Source organism: Genypterus blacodes, unplaced genomic scaffold, assembly GCF_046128005.1.
Source record: "Genypterus blacodes isolate CSIRO-AG114 ecotype Tasmania unplaced genomic scaffold, CSIRO-AGI_Gbla_v1 ptg000067l_1, whole genome shotgun sequence".
NCBI classification, from domain to species: Eukaryota; Metazoa; Chordata; class Actinopteri; order Ophidiiformes; family Ophidiidae; genus Genypterus; species Genypterus blacodes.
The window spans coordinates 3,215,001-3,233,037 of record NW_027466879.1 but is presented as its reverse complement, the minus strand read 5'-3'; the positions used below and the strand labels follow the sequence as shown (position 1 = coordinate 3,233,037).

At 41.7% G+C, this 18,037-nt stretch overlaps 3 protein-coding genes across 4 annotated transcripts; all 3 read right to left on the bottom strand.

Annotated features, from left to right (window-relative positions):
* Positions 1-703: 703 nt before the first annotated feature.
* On the bottom strand, positions 704-3,789 carry fth1a (ferritin, heavy polypeptide 1a). Its single transcript, XM_076155758.1, has 5 exons — positions 3,477-3,789; positions 2,550-2,655; positions 1,921-2,067; positions 1,484-1,609; positions 704-1,153 (listed from the first exon to the last, which is right to left on the bottom strand). Exons 2-5 carry the CDS (start codon positions 2,649-2,651, stop codon positions 995-997), a joined length of 534 nt encoding a protein of 177 aa, XP_076011873.1. The 5' UTR covers positions 2,652-2,655; positions 3,477-3,789; the 3' UTR covers positions 704-994.
* A 1,555-nt stretch (positions 3,790-5,344) lies between these two features.
* On the bottom strand, positions 5,345-7,587 carry LOC143005054 (large ribosomal subunit protein P2-like). The gene is made up of 5 exons (XM_076156294.1): positions 7,497-7,587; positions 6,537-6,660; positions 6,391-6,439; positions 5,849-5,941; positions 5,345-5,470 (listed from the first exon to the last, which is right to left on the bottom strand). Exons 2-5 carry the CDS (start codon positions 6,657-6,659, stop codon positions 5,388-5,390), a joined length of 348 nt encoding a protein of 115 aa, XP_076012409.1. The 5' UTR covers position 6,660; positions 7,497-7,587; the 3' UTR covers positions 5,345-5,387.
* A 1,303-nt stretch (positions 7,588-8,890) lies between these two features.
* lin7c (lin-7 homolog C (C. elegans)) lies at positions 8,891-16,289 on the bottom strand. 2 transcript variants are annotated; one of them, XM_076155603.1, is made up of 5 exons: positions 16,095-16,289; positions 14,890-15,008; positions 14,671-14,742; positions 14,377-14,586; positions 8,891-13,727 (listed from the first exon to the last, which is right to left on the bottom strand). In XM_076155603.1, exons 1-5 carry the CDS (start codon positions 16,105-16,107, stop codon positions 13,560-13,562), a joined length of 582 nt encoding a protein of 193 aa, XP_076011718.1. In that variant the 5' UTR covers positions 16,108-16,289; the 3' UTR covers positions 8,891-13,559. The 2 variants fall into 2 exon arrangements, with proteins under 2 accessions (XP_076011718.1, XP_076011717.1); XM_076155602.1 differs by having other exon boundaries at positions 16,071-16,288.
* Positions 16,290-18,037: the final 1,748 nt, after the last annotated feature.

Genomic DNA, 18,037 nt, shown 5'->3' with positions numbered 1-18,037 from the left:
TTAGAGAAGTATGGAACCTTCAGAGTTAATGACACAACAGTGTGTGACTGCTTCTGCTGTCATCAATGTTAGACAATATTTGTCCTGAAGTATTTTGTTTTTCCTCACAGTATCACTTTTTAGATATTCACTTTTAAAAAAAAATATATGTTGTAAAATGGTGTTAGGCTAGCATGACTGTGCGCTGGTGGTGACTCAGCATGTTCTGCCTCTGGTAGGTGTGGCCATACCTTTTTGTTTTGAGTGCCAACACTTTAATTGACATCTGTTCATGAGGTAGAACTCACTATTTATGTGATTGAAACGTGTTCTCAGTGTCTTCTACCTCCCCGATCACACCAGGTGTTCATATCGACCTCCATCTTTTACAGACCAGTTTACTGTTATATCCTCCTGATGCTTCCCATTTTGTCGCTTATCCATCAACTGTAATCCGTCAATTTACCGATAACGTTGTAACTAACTTAATCAGTGCAAATGAGGAATTGAAACTGTTACAGGTTCCTGGTTTACTCATAGATCATTGATGGTTGGGTCACATGTTGGTGAGTCCAGTTTCATTTTCCTCTCATACAGTAGAAGTCAGATGTAAAGGTAACGAAACCGACCATGAACTAATTTAAACTTTCTCTAATTTTAGTCTGTGGGTGAGTTTGACAGCTCTCTGCATGAGGCTAAAACATAAACAGGACAGAGACAGATATGAATCCAGAAGGTTCCCTTTATTTGGTTTGACAGATTATCGTCTCCTGACATAAAACACAGCAAACACCTAATAATGACAGGAACACGACTGGCAGCAGGATAAGTGCAAGATGCAAAGGTGGGCTTTAAATCTCAATTTCAGGGGCTTGACTAATAATGCAGGTGAAGCTGGGAGAAATTAAAATGTCATTTGACTGGCCAGTAAAATGCAAATGGGAGTTTTATTTTGGAGAAGCAAGATAGATATGCATATGTAAAGGGACATCTGAATGAGATTGACAGGAGGGATTTAGCTGCTTTCCTTGCCCAGAGTGTGTTTGTCAAACAAGTACTCGGCCATGCCAGTCTGGGGAGCGCCCATGCGCCGCAGGTTGGTCACCCAATCTCCCAGCTCTTTGATGGACTTCACCTGCTCGTCCAGGTAGTGCGTCTCAATGAAGTCGCACAACTGACAAGAGAGAGACATGGAGTCAGTTTAGAGTTTAGACACATTTAGTTAGTATGTTTGCATGCAAGTCAAAAAATGTGATTATTGTAAATTTTGTGTAGAATTTTGAGGTTTATTAAAGGCACAATGTTATCGATTCCTTTCTTGTCTGTGTCTTACTTTCATTTTGCATTTTTCACTCAGAGTACAGACAAATAATTGGAGTTTTTGTTTTAAGTACGCTCCTTTCAGGTTTGTGAGTCTGAGAATGCCGTGCCTTTACTTTTTAACTATTCAACGACATGAACAAATACATTTCATGGTGGCGTGCTTAGTGATTTGAACACTCACGTGGGGGTCGCTGTGTTCGGCGCAGAGCTTGTGCAAGTCCAGTAGGGACTGGTTGACGTTCTTCTCGAGCTGCAGGGCGCATTCGAGAGCCTCGACTCCACTGCCCCACTCGTCCCGCTCGGGCTTCTGAAATAGGCAAGCGTTCAGAAAAGCAGTGAGTCACTTTGTAAAAAGGTTAAAGGCCTGACCAAGAAAGTAGGTTACTGCTCTATCTTTCAACGAGGGTTTGCAGTTTAACGTTTTACTCTGGGTTTGGAGGTTCTGTTTGTGTTACTGAGAGATAAGAGGCACTCACACCCCCTGTATCTTTTCTGCCTTCCAAACATTTGTCTGAAGATAACCAAAGACAGAATTCCACACCCACTGCTGCAGTTAAATTGGTCATAAAATTCTGTCCTGACTGCATCGGGTCAATACGAGCTCAAGCACATTCGTACCCTGATGTCTTGTAAGAAGATCCTTCCACCTCGCTGATTCTGCAGTTTCATCAGCTTCTCGGCATGCTCGCGCTCTTCGTGTGACTGACCGCGGAAGAACTTGGCAAAGTTGTGCAATGCCTGGTCATCCCGGTCAAAGAAGTATCCCTGTCAGGAGGAGAGGTTGGAAATGAACTCGGTCAATCATTTTTGAATGTTATCAGTTATCAGTATTACAAGGAGACGTGCATAAAGTGCAGAAGCATATCAGCTAACACAAGGTGGAGAGAGGACAGACGATGCACTCACTGCCCCGTCTCCGATTACACACAGTGCTCAGACACACATCATCACATGTAATGAAGACAAACTAAACTCAGCCCTTTATCACGTTTATGTTCTTTATCAAGGCAGTACAGCGACGTGGACATGAGACAATCCTAGGTGAGCTACGTGCAGAGGAACTAGAACCACTTGCTAATTCTAGTAAGTTTCGGTTGTGTGTGTGTTGGTTATTAAGATGTGAATTTCCCTGTTATTGTAAGAATAGCGTCAAGTGTGTCCATCTGCAAATGTAAGCATAACCCTGACATTCCCCTTACACCATCTCTATTCATCATATCACCAGTTGTCTTTTGATGGACTCTCACCATGGATAGGTAGACGTATGAGGCGTATAACTCCAGGTTGATCTGCCTGTTGATGGCAGCCTCACAGTCCTGGTGGAAGTTTTGTCTCACCTGGGAACTCATGGTTCTAAAAGAAAACACAATCCAGTAAGAACAAGCACAGCGCAATGTGTGTGTGTACAGGTACAGATGGTGAAATTCAAAAACACAACATTCTTATAAAAAATGTGCCAACACAGCCAACACTGTGTATTTGATCTGCATCTTGAAGACTTCATGTGCAAAGGGTAAAACAGGATAATCTGGGTTGTTATTAACGATCGTGACCAGGAGTTTCACTTTTCAGCCAAATTTAGCTCGGATCTAAAAAGATACATTGCCTACAGGGACTCAGAGTCCAAGGTGACTTATTTATATTGATTTTGTCTGCAGGAAGAGATCATTTTACAACAATATGAGACACAAATGCATTAAACCCGAACAATAGAGGAGCTGGAAACAATTCAAATCTGGTATTTCCTAAATTACGTTTTATCAATTCAAGATTAATTACCCGTTTTGACGATCAAACGGTGAAAGGCAGTAAACCTGGGTTTAAATAGGCAAATAGCAGCTCTGTCATTACGTCACATAAAAAACACAGTTACACAAGCAGGTAACCGCTGTAAAGACGGGGCTTATAGGGACAATCGGCTGTAGAAAATGTGAAATAATAAGTCATAGCGAACAAAGACATATTTTTACGACGCGGGATCTTTCGTTGGCGCGACTCCAACACATCATGAGACACGGCTACACACAAACATACAACCCACACGACACGATGCTGCCAGCTAGTAAATAAATAACCCGGAGGAGCAATCGCGGTTAGCTTTCAATCTCATATAAGACAATAACCAGCAGCTATAACGACATTTTCACATATCAGAGATAAAGATGTGTTCTTACCAATCCTCGATCAGATCTTCTCGAGCAAAGATGAAGAGATGACAAACGCGCCTGTACTGCGTAGTTAGCAAAACAAACACGGAGCTAACGAGCTTACTTACTAAACGTGCTGCTGTTTCTTGTCCGGTTGAAGCGTTAAAGCAATTAATTAACGTTAAACTGAAAGGAGAATTAAAGTGGTTCGGTGCCGTGTGGTGAAGACAGGAGAATGGTTTCCGTTCAAGCACTGTTGAAGCAGGTAACCTTCACTGTCCGCTAACGACTCGGTCCGCCGGGGTGTCTCTGCGCGAGCGTCTACGCCTCACTCCACGTTGACGTCACTCACCAGAAGGCGGAGGGAGGAGCTTAACCAGCAAGAGTGCGGAAACGTAGAACGAATTTTGTAATTTTTCAACTTCTGCATTCGTTTTAACACGACGCAATCCACATTATTTACCACTGAAAAATAAAAATGTATATCAGTTAAAAGGGTATAATTTTTCCCAACACGAAATTTTCGTTTTAGTGTGATATCGCCATAAATCGTGTTATTAGTAGCTTAGAAGGTGGTGCTCGTTTTGAGGGCCCATGTTAAACCCATAACGAGGCAAGGTGAACATTTGGTCCATCAAGTGGTCTTCAGACAAACACATTTTGTCTTAGTCAAATGATTCAATGTAATTAAATTACTAAAAGTGTCAGTGAGATCCTAGAAGGGAAAGTTGAGAATTTTTAATAGACGCTTGTTTTTGTAAAATAAATACGATACAATACAATACCAATATTACTAATGGTTTTGCAGAGCAGGTTTGGGTCCGATGAAGGAGTTTACATTGTGCTGTGTAATTCATCATCTTGTCATTATCATGTAACTTGGGACACACTGTACCAAACACAGATCTGTCTCTAATGGTGACTCATGGCAGTATGTCTTGTTTCTTCATTTCTTGATTGGTGTGCCAAATAGGTCAAGGGTCAGAATGAGTCTGCGCTCAACCTTTTGTCACATTTGAAAACAATCAGTATATACAGTACTCAGTGAAGGCCATGTTTGATTCAGTGATCACTGAAAGCATCTCAAGCCTTTTTGCTGCTGTCAATACTGACGGAAGATCACAAACTCTGGCGTTTCTGCAAGCGTCACACTCAAAAGTGCTGACTTCTGACTCAGCTACGTTGTTTCCTCAGTGACATTACCAAAACTTTTAAGATTTTGTAACTTGTGAATCATCACAGCAGGAATGACGCATTGGGTTAAGACATAGAAGCTTCCTCAATAAGTCTGGAATTGTCATTTGGAGTTCAAGGGCCCTGACACAAAGATCATCACCCAGCTACTCCTGGTATTGGAGCCTTTATAGTCTTGAACATTGTAATGAAATTGTCTGGCTCAGTCATTGACATTTGACGCCGCTGTATCATTCTGCACACAAGACAATAAAAGACACTTAAAACCACCCTAAACCCTGGACTGATACGTGCATAAAACATTCTCTCCATGCGGCAGAAAAGCTGAAACATGACACAATGAGCAGCAGCACAAAGCTAAAGGTGACATTACCGGATCACATCTCAGACTGATTTGCTACGTTCACTAGAGCTGGATTTTCTTCAATAGAACTAAATTTGATCTGAAAACAAGTCAACATGTGAGAGAATACATCAAAGTCGAGGTGGAAAATGGATCCCTTTTGTCTGTCAATTCAAATACTCACAGAAACAGAACACCAATTGGATTCCATCTAGATAATGAATTCATTCAAATTTCAGATGCCATATGGTTTCCTTCTTGCTTGAGAGCAGTGGTGGTCGTTTGCACATGTTGCCAAGAGACCACTCCATATCTTTGCATATTCCCAGCCCTTCCATAATAATGTCCAGAAACAAGATTTGAGATTTTTTTAGTAAACGTTTATTGATTTTTCAGCGAGTTTAGTCGAACAGGCCGAATCCCATGTCGTCATCGGACTCCTCAGACTCGTCCTTCTTCTCTTCTTTCTTCTCCTCAGCAGCGGCTAGAAAAGAAGAAACATTTGAGCTTTCATTTCCTCCTACAGGCTCCATTACAAACTCACTACCAAAAAACAATGTATGGAAGACATTAAATATTCAGTATAAAGTCAAATATTTGCTTGTTTAATTTACAAATTGGAAGTTTACACATGAAGTCTATACAGAAAATTGGAGAGATATCAATCAGAACCCTGAAGAGTGTGTATCCATGTCCTGTGAGTTTTAAAACCACAGCAGGGACATTCCATTCTGTCAGAAAGCGCCTCGTGATAACCGACACATATATGGCTGCTTGTGATCAGATTATTACTCAAGGTGAAGGCAAAGGCACCGCGTGAAAGGTGACGCCGACTAACAATGTGCAAAGCTGCGACGCTCACCTGCAGGGGCGGCGGCTCCACCTGCGCCAGGAGCAGCAGAGCTGGCAACGGCCACGGCTCCACCTGCTGGCACGCTGGCCAGTTTACCGTAACCTGGGGAGAGGAGAGTTGGCAGACACTTGAGTGCGAGGAGTAATAGACACTGATAAGCTCACACACACACACACACACACACTAGGTTACTGTAACACTACACCGCTGATGCATCTTTATCATTTCTGGGTCTCAATCATGCACACTTCTGAATGTATTTGACTTTTTTGGAACAGTGAAACAAACTGTCCAATCACATTTAAACAAAAAACGCATTTTTAAAATTTCATATGCACAGACTGAACTACAGGTTATACTAGCTCACCATCTGACTTCATCCCTTATGTATTGATCACCCAAAGACAATGCAGTGTAAAATGAAACCCAATTATTAAAATCAGTGACATCACCATCCTACCTCAGTCTGTAGATGTGTAGAGACTTTCTAATTCACGCAGGAACAACATCTAATGACTAAATGAGTACAAACACACATGTGGGTCACTCACCTTGGGCAATCACCTCGTTCACATTCTTGCCCTTGAGTTCAGCAATGACCTGTAGGCAAGAGGTCAAAGTGAACATGTTATTCCAATGGAAGGAAATCATTGATCTACATGTCTATGGCAGTAAGTGGAGCAGAGCAGCTTCATACCTTCTCCAGGCGCGTGTCCTCGGCCTCAATGCCAACGCTGCCCAGGATCTTCTTGATGTCGGCGACCTCTGGGTTGCCATTTCCTCCCAGGGAGGCGAGCAGGTAAGCGGCAACGTAACGCATCCTGAGGAAACAAGCAGGAAGATTGAAGATGATCCACATGGCTACAGATGATCCACACCGGTGTAGCCAGGACCATGCTGAGACCCAAACCTAACCCTAACTAACACACAGTTCACCTGATCATCATCATCATCTGGCACCAGGCTGCTGTTTTGGAATGTTTACGAACTAGAACCACAAACAGTGGAATAACCAATGAGACTATTTAATGTATTTTAGATGTAGAACTTTTAATCGAGAAATGAGCTGTTAGAATTAGAGACATTGTATTTGATAAGTGAATCCAATCATGTGTGCAATTTACATGCTACACATTAATTTAAAACAGCCAATGAGGCTATCGACGATCATTTTAAATTCAACAGTTATCAACCTATCAAAATGAGTTTGTTAGGTTTAAACATAAATTTCAGTAACATTTAGATCGCTCCCATACTTGATGTTGACACCACTACAGCACTGACTTCGAGTTCTCGGTCTAAAGTAGCGGATGGAAGCTAACCCACATCAAATGTGAGCATCTGCTGCGTGTTTTTTTTTTACCATAAAACGTGTTTCACATTAAATTCTAACACTGGCGTAAACGCTGGCTGCATTTTCTATAAAAATCCTGACACAATTGCGAATCCTCTCTTTCCACAGCGGGGTTAGTAACCATGTGGAGGCTGCTACTTTAGTTAGCGGGATGGTTCCCCTGCGTAAAACGCGTTTTCACGTTTAAATCGCCGTCTTTACGGCTCAGTTTCCACAGTTGCAGTTTGTTCGCTACTTTACTGTGATTTCCTGGGTTTTTTCACTAGGATCCATTTGTTTAATATAATGTTAAAAGACACTCACTTGAGCTAGATTGGAACGCGTGTTCACGTCGAGGTTAGCGGGGACAGAAAGGAAGTTACGTCATCAATGTAGAAGGAAAAAAACCGGCGCTTCTTCTTCGAAAGCTTGAGTTACGATCAGACACACGACGCCCCCTAGTGTTCAGGAGGTGTGATGTCATGTTTTCAGCTTCACAACGCTTGATAAAAGGCTGTATTTCGGCTATGACGCCTTTTTCCCCGTGTTATAAATACTGCGTCGATTTATATTTTTGATATTTTACTCCTGCAAATCTCACATGAATGACTTAAATCCTAAAAAACAAAATGTCTCTTACATGCAGTACATTCAGCTGAAAGGTGTCCGCTGGGTGGATTGAGCACCCGAGAGGAGACCACAGGGCAGATCCATATCCATACACTAGAGGGATTATATATCACATCTGTCTTGGAGAGGCAGGGAATGTGACTGTGCTGCCTTGAAGAAATTTGCTGTCCAATAACTGTGGAAGGATTGTGCAATTTAACATGAACATCTGCTCAGCATTTCTCTGCAGAAACCAAACCACGTTGAAGTACTGTGCTTTGGTATTTACACAGTTTCTTTAGTCATTACCCACTCTCAGATGTGTTGCATTTCAGACATTCTAAGATGTGTGCGTGTGTGTTGGTGACTTTATTAGCATAGCACACCTGCTACTCCTTTCTCTGCTCCTGCTGCTGCTTTGGCTCCTGTTCCAGTTTGTCCTCCTGCCTCCTCCTCAGCTCCTGCTGCTGCTGCTGCTGCTGCTGCTGGACTTGCTCCTGGGTGTGATTGATTTTGTTTGCCAGAATAGACCAAGTGAACCATCCCCAAGTGAGACTTTGCGATGGATTGCATCCACACACTCCGATAACACCAGCTGTGCCCCGGTCTGGTTGTGCTGTGAACAATCAGCAGCCTCCATGAACGGCTGCCATGCACGAACCAGGCCTCATCCACCACTCAGCTCCCGTTACAGAGTTACTCAACAACACCGCTACAGAATGTGTGAGTGCATCTAGGTACAACTGCCTGTGACACACTGACACATGCAGAGAGAGGAAGGCTTATAGAGGAAACAGTAAACAGTGTGTGTGCGTGAAACAACAGTCAAGGTTGCAAACACTTAACAAGATCACAAACACACTTGTTACACTGCTTGGAATGTTTAAAACTCAGTGAGTGGACTAATAACTTTGTGAGGATATTCATTAATGAGCATTTATGAGAACAACCATCTGTTGTACATTTGATTGACATCTTTTTGGTGATGCAACAGCTGCCGAGGACATTAACTGTGTTCATTCTCTACTTTGGCTGTGAAAAGAAAACTTCCACCTCCTTTGTGAGAAAGATCACAGGACCAAACTGAAAGAAACGACCTCCGAGCTCTGTCTTATTTGAAGCACTGTTTATTTTATCTGCAGTACAATTGTGTTCTACATCACAACACTGTACATTCCACATTAATGTAACACAGTAAATTAAACAAATAGAATAACACAAAGGTAAACAACACATCCTACAGCTTATCATCCTAAACGAGCAGTAAAAGATTTTAAAACATTATCAAAATTTCCACAAATGTAGCAAGTTTGCTCTTGGTGTTTCAAAAGAAAAGATAATCAGTTCATATACATCAAGTATCTCACAAAGGAGCACAGATCCATCTTAAATCACAAGAGCCACCATCAACCAATCAACCAACCAACCAATCAATCAATCAATCAACCAACCAACCAACCCACCCACCCCACACCGGTGCTTCTCCTCAGAGACATGGCTGATATGGATGTGGTACGGTGCAAACAGAGGTACCAATCATTTATTTTAGGAAAATCACCTATAAAAACTGAGATAATATCAAAAGAAAGTATTATAAAAAATACTCTATTGACCATCATTCCATATATCAACAAGAGAAATGTGTAGAAAGATGGGAGTGGCTCCTTACAAGTGTCTGCAGCTCAGCCAGGTGACGGTGACATTCAGTGGACGATAGCTTGGCTTGTGCAATAGAAGTACGATTCGTTTCCTGATTTGTGCTAAATGTGGGGTAATACATTGGATTTACAATTTTATATACATCCATCTCTGTCTATTATCTTTCTCTTTCTAAAAAACATTTTGGAAAAGTTCCCTTACTGACCATGCTGTCACATTCTTCTACACACATCCTCCCATAAACATGAGATTAAAGGTTTCACTTCATAATTCGGTCATCAGACTCATAAAATAACAATGTAAACGCCTAATAATGTTACTGAACTCAAATGTATCTTTAGCTACGATCACACCGACAGCTGAGGAGACACAACCGGTCTGGATTGTCGCACAAATATGACGTGTTTTAATGCGTGGCTTTGTTTTGGGTAATGTGTGCATGCAGGTTTGTGGCAGATGTCTGTTCATACCGATGACATCGTGTAACCTTGTGATGTGACAGCGGTGTGAGCAAATGTCTGCCCTCAAAGGCCACGCATGTGCAGATCCATCAGGAAATGAGATCCACATGTGCTCATTACGCAACATCATTTGTGTGACAGTCAAATATTATAATTAATTCTTGGAAAACTGCTGAGTTGCAATGTTCTCTCGAGCTTATCTTGGATAGAAGCGTCTGTTTACATTTCTTACATATCTGAACCCTCTTTCCTCCACTGACCCTTGTCCCTGTTCTGTTGTAGCTCTCCTCCATGTTAATGATTACTGGGCTGTGAGGTTCCAACCCTTAAGGATGACGATCAAACAGATGTATGCAAGTGCAGAAAACAGAGACATCGACAAAAACAAACGCAAGAATTCTGAACTGACTTTCCTCACAGTTGTCACAAACCACAGACGGCTATGAATCTGATCCAGGACCGCACAAGCAAGTGGATCAAACGTCTGATTTGGTTTCTTCACACAAATTAGGAGAAAAAGTCGAATTTGTGTCGTATTTAGGCAAAAACTTCAGCCTTAATGTGAATGTAACAAATGTGGACCGGAGCCTTTACGTCACATTCCTCCAAACAGACTCAATGTGTATTCTTCAATTGAAACTCTCTTTGCTAGAATAAAAATGACCAATATTGTCCAATATTAAAGGACCATCTGCATTCTTGCATAGATTTATTATTTGCATTGAGTTTTTGCAGTATTGTATCCTTTATTCAGCGATTTTGTCTCAAAATTCAACAAGCCCCCTCGCATGTGACTGTGAGGCTAGGAGCTCATCAGGCTTCATCAGAAAAACCCAAAACATTCAGCTGGTAGGAGGAAGGACAATGTCACATTTACAATCAACCTGACATGAAAAGACAGACGATTTTATGCTTTAAGTTGACGTGGATGGACAAGTGAAGTACAATATCACCAAGAAACTTCAAGAGATCATTGGTTTGGGAGTTTCATCCAAATTAAACCTTTAGAGTCATTTTAGTTTTTGTGTTGATTCAGCTCAGTATTAGGATTTGATTCTTTTTTTCCTATTTTCTGAGGAACTGTAAGTTTTGAATTGAAACTGAAACTCAAACTAAACTTACAGATTCTTCTTTGTGTGTTAAACTCCAGGTATTATGGGAATAATCCATCTGTTTCCACTCTACGTGAGCGTGGATGTAATCAAAAGACTTAAATCCACTTTCCATGAGGTTGACCTGCTTTTTATTATTATTTGTTAAATATAAGATCTATCATGTATTTTCTCAGAGTTCAGCAATGCATTTTTACAAAGCGTGTTACTTTTCATTGAAGTGAGCCAAATGGACAATCAAGCCAGAATATAACACAAACACAAACATGTTCAAACTTAAAAACACAGACAGAGAGACATTGAACTGAACAACATAACGTTTAAAATGATGGTCCCTTGTGGGTGTTCTGCTTTACAAGATGCTCCACAAACATCAGGATGAAGTCAAATAACAGCACCGTTCACCAGATGTGAACCTGAGCAGGAAGACTGAGGTCAGATGTTGCTACAGATATCGATCGTATTATATTCCTCTTTCCAAAAGCTCCTGAGCGTTCAGTTCAGTGCTGGAATAACAGCTTGTGCTTCCTGTCTTCCTCCGCCTCCTCGCACTGCATCATCTCTACTTCAGTTAAATGAATCGATCTTCCTCAGTGCAAACCTCCCCATCTCTGTTAAGGGATGTACCAATCCTGAGTGGAAACAGTGTGATCTACTCTACTGAGCCTTACTTTACACTCTTTATGTACGTCTATGTGAGGAAACAACACACACAGGGTTATGAATGAAGGTTTGTTGTGTTGTTGCTTTTGTGATTTTATAGTAAGTGGTTGAACACATCTAGAGAAAGTGAAGTGGTGACCTTTGTTTGAATGGCAGATTACAAACAGGCATAAGGGTGAGAACAAAAAGGAGGTTCCTTTAGAATATAAGGACATACGGACAATGACAGCTACACATTCATGTTAAGACTCAAGGCTTTGCTTCTCAGGATCTATAGAGACGTGAGTAAAGTCTGCTACTGACACGGGTTTGGATCACTGTGGTTCCTGTGATTTACCCCTGGGTGTGACTAACGTGAGCACTGTTGGCTTGAACTCTGACTGAAACTACAGAGAAATTGCAAAAAGGCAAATTTCCAGACCGTACTTTCAATTTGTCTTGGTAATGAGGTTAGAAACCATTCTAAGTTATTGCTGTTCTTAAAACTTTAAGAAGGCTTTAATGCAGGAGTTTAAGTCATTTGTCTGGACTCCATTACTCTTAATCTTTCCTTTAAAGGAGCCGGTGATGAATGGGATCTAGACGCCTAAATGCAAAGTTTAATTTAACATACAAAGTGTTAGTTTTGTAAGACAGAGTGATACAATTTCTAAACTGATATAAATGAAGCTTCAGCGGTGATACTGATGTGAAATCCACACTTTGGGCATCACCGACTGAAACAAACATTTTAATACACAACACAAACGCTGTCAACAAGCAGATGTGAGTGCAGCTGAAGGAGAAATGTTGCACTGTGAAATTAGTACCTTACAGATTTTTGCCAGACAAATGAATCTGCATTTTGATGGCTTCATGCTGCCGACGTGTTTGATGATTGACTCTGATATTCATTTGGGTTGTGATCGCTCCTCTAGTTTGGTTCAGGCAGCCCCGAAACAGAAACGTTTTACTGGTTCTACTGTTGTCATGTGGTTCAGGTGCAGTTTAGTTTAGTTCAGTTTAAAGTGAACCGGTGCACATGGTCAGCAGGAGAACATGTCAGGATGTAACAGACGTGTTCCATGGGATCACCAGGGGTTCTGAGTGTGTGTGTGTTATTACACCACTTACCTGCTGGACTACTTGAACCCAACAGTACACATTCTACTTTTTTTACAGTGTGAACAGTGCAGTAGGACATGAGGTCAAAGGTCAGACATCTTAGCGGTTCAGCCCTGCCAGAACCTTGAAACTAAACCATTATTTTGAGTTACAATAAGACTGGATCCTTCCTTTTAAATGTGCACGATTAAAGGGTTTTACATGTGAGTCACATTTATTTGTCAAATGAAACAATATTTGAGAACAAATGCAAAGCGTGTAGTAAGTTCCTGCCACAATCAATGAATTATACTTCACTTTGAGTCGTACAAAAGAACAGAGGAACCGTGAACACACAGCGCACACACACACACACACGTTGAAGTTGTTTGGCCCTGAGGCACCGGGTGGCGGCTGTGAGGGAGAATTCAAAACACGGCCGTCTCAGTGAGAGCACTTTGACAGTTGGGTCTCAAAAGTACTGGACTTGCATTCAAATTGTCAATAAAAAAAAAAAAAGGTAATGCACAAGGTGTGTGTGACCACCTACAGTGACAATCAGGTTCTTGAGTTGTAGTGTCCAGTGGAGTAATAACTATGGCAACGGAGCTTTCAAAAAAATTGCTACAGTGAGAGGGAAGAAGCACAAAAATGGGACTTTGAACTAAATTTAGTACCGTAACGTTTTGTTTTTCAGGGACAAAAATAAGAAAGACACCAGGGACAGATGGCCAGAAGTCTAAAGGAGGAGGAGGGGGAGGAGGAGGAGACATGGGAGCTGGGCATCGACACACTAAATCCTACTGGGGATAGTTGTTCTGTTGCCGGCGCTTTGCCGACCTCATTTTCTCAAAGCGTGACTCCATCTCCTCTAGGACTTTGGGGGTGTACCTTACAACCAGCTTCACTGTGCCCTGAGCCGCCTTGAGGAGTTCCACCGCTTTCTCATGGTGCTCGCCTTCCACACTCTGGAGACAAGAGGGAGAGAGGAGAACGTTAACTCTCACTGCCCTGCGACGTGAGGGACAACAGTCACGTACAAATACAATTCATACAAATATTGCAAAAAAGGAAATGTGAATTAGAGCTATGTTTCCTTCAAGCCTTATGTATCAGATGGGACATTTAGATATATACACTTCGCTACAATTAATGCAGGAGCAACGGCTTGATATCTTATTGAGATTCAGAGGATTTAAGACATCTGTGAAGCTTTTGGCTGATCGGTCTCGCCGTTTTAAGCCGGTGAATCCAACGTGGCCGCCTTCAGATGCAGTTCCGCAAATAGCCACTAGCTCCAATTACGAAAGACAAAGGGGCAAGGAGAAGAGCCTCTCCTTCTTCAGAGTTTCCACAGCCAGTGAGCTGATAAGACGGTGGGCTGATTCCCCTGTGGTCCGGGTTGTGAAGACGCCTCAGTGCTCCTCAGAGGAAGACTATGAGGATTAGGAGATACAGGCTGTTTCCTAAGAGCTCCTCGTGTCTAAGATGATTGTAACCTGCAGACTTACCGTGGTACTAAAATCCCATTAGGGTTAAGAGGCTTTGGGGAAATTGCGCCCAGATGAAATAAATCATTGTGTGGAGTAAAGTCATATGTGAGTGAATGTGACGTACCACCCCATTAACGGAGAGCAGCTGGTCCCCTCTCTTCAGGCCGCCCTGTCTGTCAGCGATGCCTCCCGGGATGATCCTGGAGATGTAAATTGGCGAGTTTTGCTCCTTCCCTCCCATTATGTTGAAGCCCAGGCCTTCTTCTGTCTTGGGCAGCTCCACCACGCGTGGATGCGAGTGCCCCTCGCTGGCTGCAAACGCTGCCACCGTGGCCTAAACGTGGAACACATGACGTCATGACTACGCTACTAGCTTGTCTTTGTAAACATGTGAGCTGGTGGAATGTGTTGGCTTTACCTTAGCTGTGGCATTGGCCCTGACCTCTGGGCTGCTGTTGATGTCCACCGTTTCATACACGTGCTCATACACCTGAGGGAACACAGCATGGAGAAATGACCGGCACATCGCAACAACAGCGTCCCAACTTCCATTTATAGCTCCTAACCCTTTAAACGTGAGGAGAGAAATCATATAAATAGAATTTCATGTTAATATTATGAATGAAAAGTGTCGCACTTCTCTGACTGCGTTACAGAATTCACTCTGTAGGACTCTCTGCAGTGCCTGCAGCTTCTGAGGAGGAACCTCTCCCGTCCTCTGCAGCTTGTCCAGCAGCTCGATCGCACGATTGATGTCTGCCAACGAGAACACACAATCACACACACATCACTACCAAGGTCAGAGCAGCTGAGACATCACAACATCACTGACTGCTAACACGACTAACACAACTAAGACAACAAAACTAGAACTTTTTTTTTTTTTTTTTTTTTTACAATTAATGAAATAAATTGAATTCTTAAAAATCACTTAATCAAATGAGGAAGAAAAAAAAAAGATGCCCACGTCCCGTCACCAGCAGCACAAAGTCAATCTGGGAATTGCAAAACCCTCTGATGTCACAGCTACTGATGACGTCACAGTTACTAATGACATCTGTTCGATTATATTTCTCCTAACGCATACAAACAAGCAGGCAACAACTACACGCTAAGAAGTCTGACATTGTTTGACACAAGTGTAAGACAAAAATCCAATTACGTCATTGCTGCAAAAACAATTCATCTTCTTAAATGATGTTATTTTCTCATTATTAATCTTGAATATTATCGATACCTTTTGTGTTTTCGTGTTGCCTTTATCTTCCACTATTCGTCATTGTATGTTAGAAACAGGCTGCTCTGAACTCTTAATATTTGACATATTAACTTAAACTTACATGTTTAAGTGTCTTTGTTTAGTTGCGAAACATTAATTCACCAACTACCAGAGCGTGTTAGCATTGGCTATTAGCAGAGGTAGAACTCTGATAACATCATATTTATTTATACATCAGAACATGCGGCTTATTAAAGTAAACATAAACATCCACTCGCCCGCCCGCCCTCCGTACTATTGATCGATGATCATAAACAACTAAACAAATGTAAATCCTGACAGATAACTGGGATCAATCAGACCTGACAGGCTAACAGTCACCATCTGTTAGCGGTACAACGTCAATTAAACACAACATTTTAGCTCTCAGATAATGATAATCACAATTTTCCACGTATACACACTAATAAAAGAAACATTCTGGACTCAAACACAACATCATTCACGAAGTCGCTGTAGCCAAACAAGCTAACGTCCCCTACTATCACAACAGATCACTAACATCTCCAAGCTAACTCTAGCTAGCCAGGTAACGTTACCTCTTTCCAGACGCACAGGCTCACCAAGAGACGCCATTGTTGGAGAGATGATGTTTGATATCAAGAAGGCGTTGTGTTAAATGTTGGATATTGAAACCTAAATGTCGTAATCCTCCCTACGGACGCTGCACCGAGACGATCAGTCAGATTAGCCAGGTTAGCCGGCTAGGCTAGCTTCAAGTGTCGCGATGCGTTCAGGAACCCTGGGGAACTGGACGATCCAATGTTTTGGTATAATCACAATTTAGCTGTTCACGCTTTCAATAATTATTTGAAAACAAATCTTAACTATGTTCACCTTTTGTGCGTTGCTCACTATATCAAAATAATCGAATATGGCTTGATGCCTGATGGAAATGAGGGAAATTGAAGTTTTTAATTTTTCCAGAGAAATATTCCTCCTTTGAAATGCTATGCACGGATTCTATAATATATTGAATTAAGTTAATTTCATTATTAATATGATGAGTTGTGCATGTGCGCTAATGGAGAAAAGTTAATTTTCATGTATACGCGTACAGTAAACAAGGGACCAGATGCGCCCACGAATTGTGTGACGTCTTGGGAAAAGGTGTCTCGCTGCTGCCCTCTACTGGATATTAGTAGAGTAGTTGGTAGAAACTTCACTTACCTTATTGTACTAAAAGAATTCCATAGGTCTACGTTTAATTCTCCGTCTGATACGATTTCAACCACTGGTGCTGCTTCCTCTTCTTCCTTATCATCTCCTTCTTCTTCTTGGTCTGTAATTTACGGGGTTCTTCCCAGGTTCCATGGCTTATTTCCGTTGGGTGCAGAATCATTAGCATTAAACCCGGAAGGTGTTTTTTTAAAAAACTTTTTCAAGATTATTCCTCACATTTTTTAGATATGTTCCGTTTTTAGTAAAAAAAGAATACAATGACTTTATTCTATCTTATTATACTAATGTTAATACTACTGCTTCATCATTGATTCCAGTGGCTGTGCTGAATCTGTCTGAGCCCTAAATATCTCTCTGAATCAAACTCCTGCCCTGAACATCTAAGAGACTCTAAGTTTATCAAGTTTCATATACGTGGCTCAGAAACTCGCATGTTTTCAGCTTCTGTAATCAAAACAACTTACAGCGTCATGGTGATTAGCTCACATGGCGGATGTCAGTAAATAGGTGGTAGTCTTTCTTCTTTTAAGATCTCAAACTGTTGGATCCATTCTTCCTCTTGCACACTTACCTTTAATATGTCAGACAAGATGTGTGGGATTACATGAAGGAGAAAAATTAGGTAGCACGTGTTGTGAACATGTCAGTTATGAACTCATTTGTTTGTGCTTCTTGACGGTGAACGATTGGAACAGAGTGAGTAGAGTCTTTAGCCTCAGTCATAACTTGGTTTCTCACTGTAGTACTGAGTTTATAGCTGCAGCAGTTTTCAATCCAGCTTGTGTTGGGCTTGAAAACGTGCATATGTAAGTGTAACAGTTCCCCAGATATATGTGTGAACACCAGTCTACGAACCCTGGAGTGTGTACGTTTGAGCTCCACAAGTGTGCTAGCGAGGAATGAGTGATGTGACTTGGAAGCCTTTTTTTCCACGCTCTCCCTCTTCAAAGTAACACTGAATAAGGAAACATTCCAATGCTAGTGGCTGCAAAGTGTCTTCACCCATGGAGCTGCAACTATCAGTGCTGCACAGACTCCACTGCTACAAATACGCTGCTATCTTGCAGGCTGGAACCTGGATATCATTTGTTATTATGGAGCCTCCTGCTGGTAATTTTAAATTGAAATGAGCTCCTGTTGGTGCACATGTGTGTGTGTGTGTGTGTGTATGTGTGTGTTTCCCTCCCTTCCTGCCTGCCTGCCTGCCTGCCTGTCTGTATAAAGTTTATCCTGCCTAGAAATGCACTGTTGAAACTTTATCGACATTGGTTTTGTTTTTCAGTTGCCTATAGTCATTTTTATTTCTTCAAATATTTCAGTTTAA

What these genes read in the sequence shown, in the direction of transcription:
- LOC143005054 (XM_076156294.1), bottom strand. Translation starts at nt 6,659, where the DNA reads ATGCGTTACGTTGCCGCTTACCTGCTCGCCTCCCTGGGAGGAAATGGC. An exon ending in AGGACACGCGCCTGGAGAAG is followed by an intron (nt 6,440 to 6,536) that starts GTATGAAGCTGC and finishes TCTTGCCTACAG; the next exon opens with GTCATTGCTGAACTCAAGGG. An exon ending in TGGAGCCGCCGCCCCTGCAG is followed by an intron (nt 5,471 to 5,848) that starts GTGAGCGTCGCA and finishes CTTCTTTTCTAG; the next exon opens with CCGCTGCTGAGGAGAAGAAA.
- lin7c (XM_076155602.1), bottom strand. Translation starts at nt 16,107, where the DNA reads ATGGCGTCTCTTGGTGAGCCTGTGCGTCTGGAAAGAG. An exon ending in GCCTGTGCGTCTGGAAAGAG is followed by an intron (nt 15,009 to 16,070) that starts GTAACGTTACCT and finishes TCTCGTTGGCAG; the next exon opens with ACATCAATCGTGCGATCGAG. An exon ending in GGGCCAATGCCACAGCTAAG is followed by an intron (nt 14,587 to 14,670) that starts GTAAAGCCAACA and finishes TTCCACGTTTAG; the next exon opens with GCCACGGTGGCAGCGTTTGC.
- fth1a (XM_076155758.1), bottom strand. Translation starts at nt 2,651, where the DNA reads ATGAGTTCCCAGGTGAGACAAAACTTCCACCAGGACTGTGAGGCTGCC. An exon ending in TCTTCTTACAAGACATCAGG is followed by an intron (nt 1,610 to 1,920) that starts GTACGAATGTGC and finishes TGCCTATTTCAG; the next exon opens with AAGCCCGAGCGGGACGAGTG. An exon ending in CCGAACACAGCGACCCCCAC is followed by an intron (nt 1,154 to 1,483) that starts GTGAGTGTTCAA and finishes CTCTCTTGTCAG; the next exon opens with TTGTGCGACTTCATTGAGAC.